Below are 1,852 nucleotides of genomic sequence, written 5' to 3'. Positions count from 1 at the left end.
GGAAGGAAGGAAGGAAGGAAGGAAGGAAGGAAGGAAGGAAGGAAGGAAGGGGCCATGAGTCCAGACTTTTGAGGCAGCTTCCAATAATGTTCTCTCTACTTACAGAAGTCTCTAGCATGAGCACTATTCTTCAAGGCCTTCTCACAGATAGTCTGTCGGGAAAACCTCTCACACTACCCAAGAGGGTCTCATCTGTCATCTCTCCTCTCCCTTCATCCACATCCCTATCTTTCAGAATGAAAAATCAAAGTCACAGCATAGTTTCTGTCTGAAACTTTCTCTTCATCACCACAGAGCAGAAGTGCAGACTTAATGATGCTTCCTGAAAAATTGGTCTTTAGGGTGGATGAGAAGCCAACAGTGATTTATACAATGCCGTCCTCCACTTCACTCTCTCCTCTGTCTTCTTTCTTCTTCTACCAAGCTCCCTTACAACCTAGAGTCCTCCTAGTATTAAGGAATCTAACACCAGAGACTAATTCACACTAAGATGTGAGTTTACCCCTTCCTATGAGGTGTTTGTGTTTTAAAAGTTGATCAAGTAAGATAACTTTATATCACAAAGGCATGAGTGCTGATGGTGGTTTAGGCGCCAGCCAGACCAGGGGGAATGCAGTTTCTAAGCAACTGTGCAATGTAGAAATGTCTTTGTGTTTCTAACTTGGCTCTCAGCTCCCTGCTCTGGTCTAATTTTCTGTTCATTCATCCACAGAAATCTTAAAGAAACTCTCCATCTTTACTAAGTAGTGTATCGAAATCTAAACCAAGGATTCCCTGGACAAGAAGCTGGCAGAGGCACAAATTGGACATCTCTCTCTCTCATATCCTTTGGTATTGAGTTATTTATGGGTGCAAGGAGTGGGAGCATTTCTCTGTTACAAATAGAAAATAATTCCAGTCATACAGGACACATCCCACTCCAAATGATATTTCCAAAAACATATCTCTGACAGTAACTTTGATAGATGGTTTGTCAAATGTATCTTTCTGGGTGTCCATACCTCTTGGCAATGTAATTTGCAATGTAATTTGCAGCTCCTCCCATCCACAAATGAAGTCTCTTTCCCCATCATTTGAATCTGGGCTGGCATTGGGACTTGATTTGATCAATAGAATGTGGAAGAAGTAACTGTGTACCAGTTCCAAGCCTAGGTTTCAAGAGACCTTTTAAATGTCTGTTGTAGCCTTACCCAGCCATGAACATGTTGAGTGAGCATGCTGGAGAATGAGAGACCACATGAAGCAGAAACATGCTTTCCTAGCTGAAGTCATACTAGACCAACCAACATGGCAGCTAACACATGAATGAGGACAATCAAGACCAGAAGAACCACTCAAGCAGAGCCCAGTCCAAATTGCCCATTCACACAATCAGGAGCTAAATAAATTACTGTAGTCTTAACACTAAGTTTTGGGGTGGTTTGTTGCACAACAGAAGTAACTGGGCAAACACTGTTCAATTCTTCCTCTTGCCCAAGGAATCAAGTACAAACTTCCTATTCAGATATCCATAGCCTTATGGATATCCCCCATACCATACTTTCCAACCTGACTTTCCATCATATCCCAGAGGTCTCCTACCAGAGATTGCAAACTCTAATACCTTTAGGGCCTAGGAAGGAACCTAAATGAATGCTTTGTGCCTGGAGGGGGCTTTAGTGAACAGATGAGCAAGAACAGCATCTGCTCAACTCCAATCTAAACATTGTCACATAGAATGGGATTCCAACATTTCCAGAGCTTTCCATTTTGTCAAAAGAGCTAGAAAGTTGGATTTTTCTGTGATGTCCTTATTTTTAAAGGTTAGTATCTCATTAAACCTTATTTTAGGCTGGGCACGATGGGTCACGCC

General features: G+C 42.1%; 1 protein-coding gene across 1 annotated transcript in view; it reads left to right on the top strand.

Moving 5' to 3' along the window:
* The window catches only part of MLKL (mixed lineage kinase domain-like), a 7,771-nt gene extending 6,363 nt beyond the window's left edge, over nucleotides 1-1,408 (top strand). Inside the window, exon 5 of the mRNA XM_011938879.1 lies at nucleotides 713-1,408. Within this exon, the coding sequence (XP_011794269.1) occupies nucleotides 713-747 (35 nt within the window). The 3' untranslated portion in view covers nucleotides 748-1,408. The remainder of the gene's footprint in view (nucleotides 1-712) is intronic.
* The last annotated feature ends 444 nt before the right edge of the window (nucleotides 1,409-1,852 follow it).

This window comes from Colobus angolensis, unplaced genomic scaffold, assembly GCF_000951035.1.
Source record: "Colobus angolensis palliatus isolate OR3802 unplaced genomic scaffold, Cang.pa_1.0 Scaffold178, whole genome shotgun sequence".
Classification (NCBI taxonomy): Eukaryota; Metazoa; Chordata; class Mammalia; order Primates; family Cercopithecidae; genus Colobus; species Colobus angolensis.
Note: the sequence above shows the minus strand (reverse complement) of the source record. Positions and strands in the feature narration are given on the sequence as shown.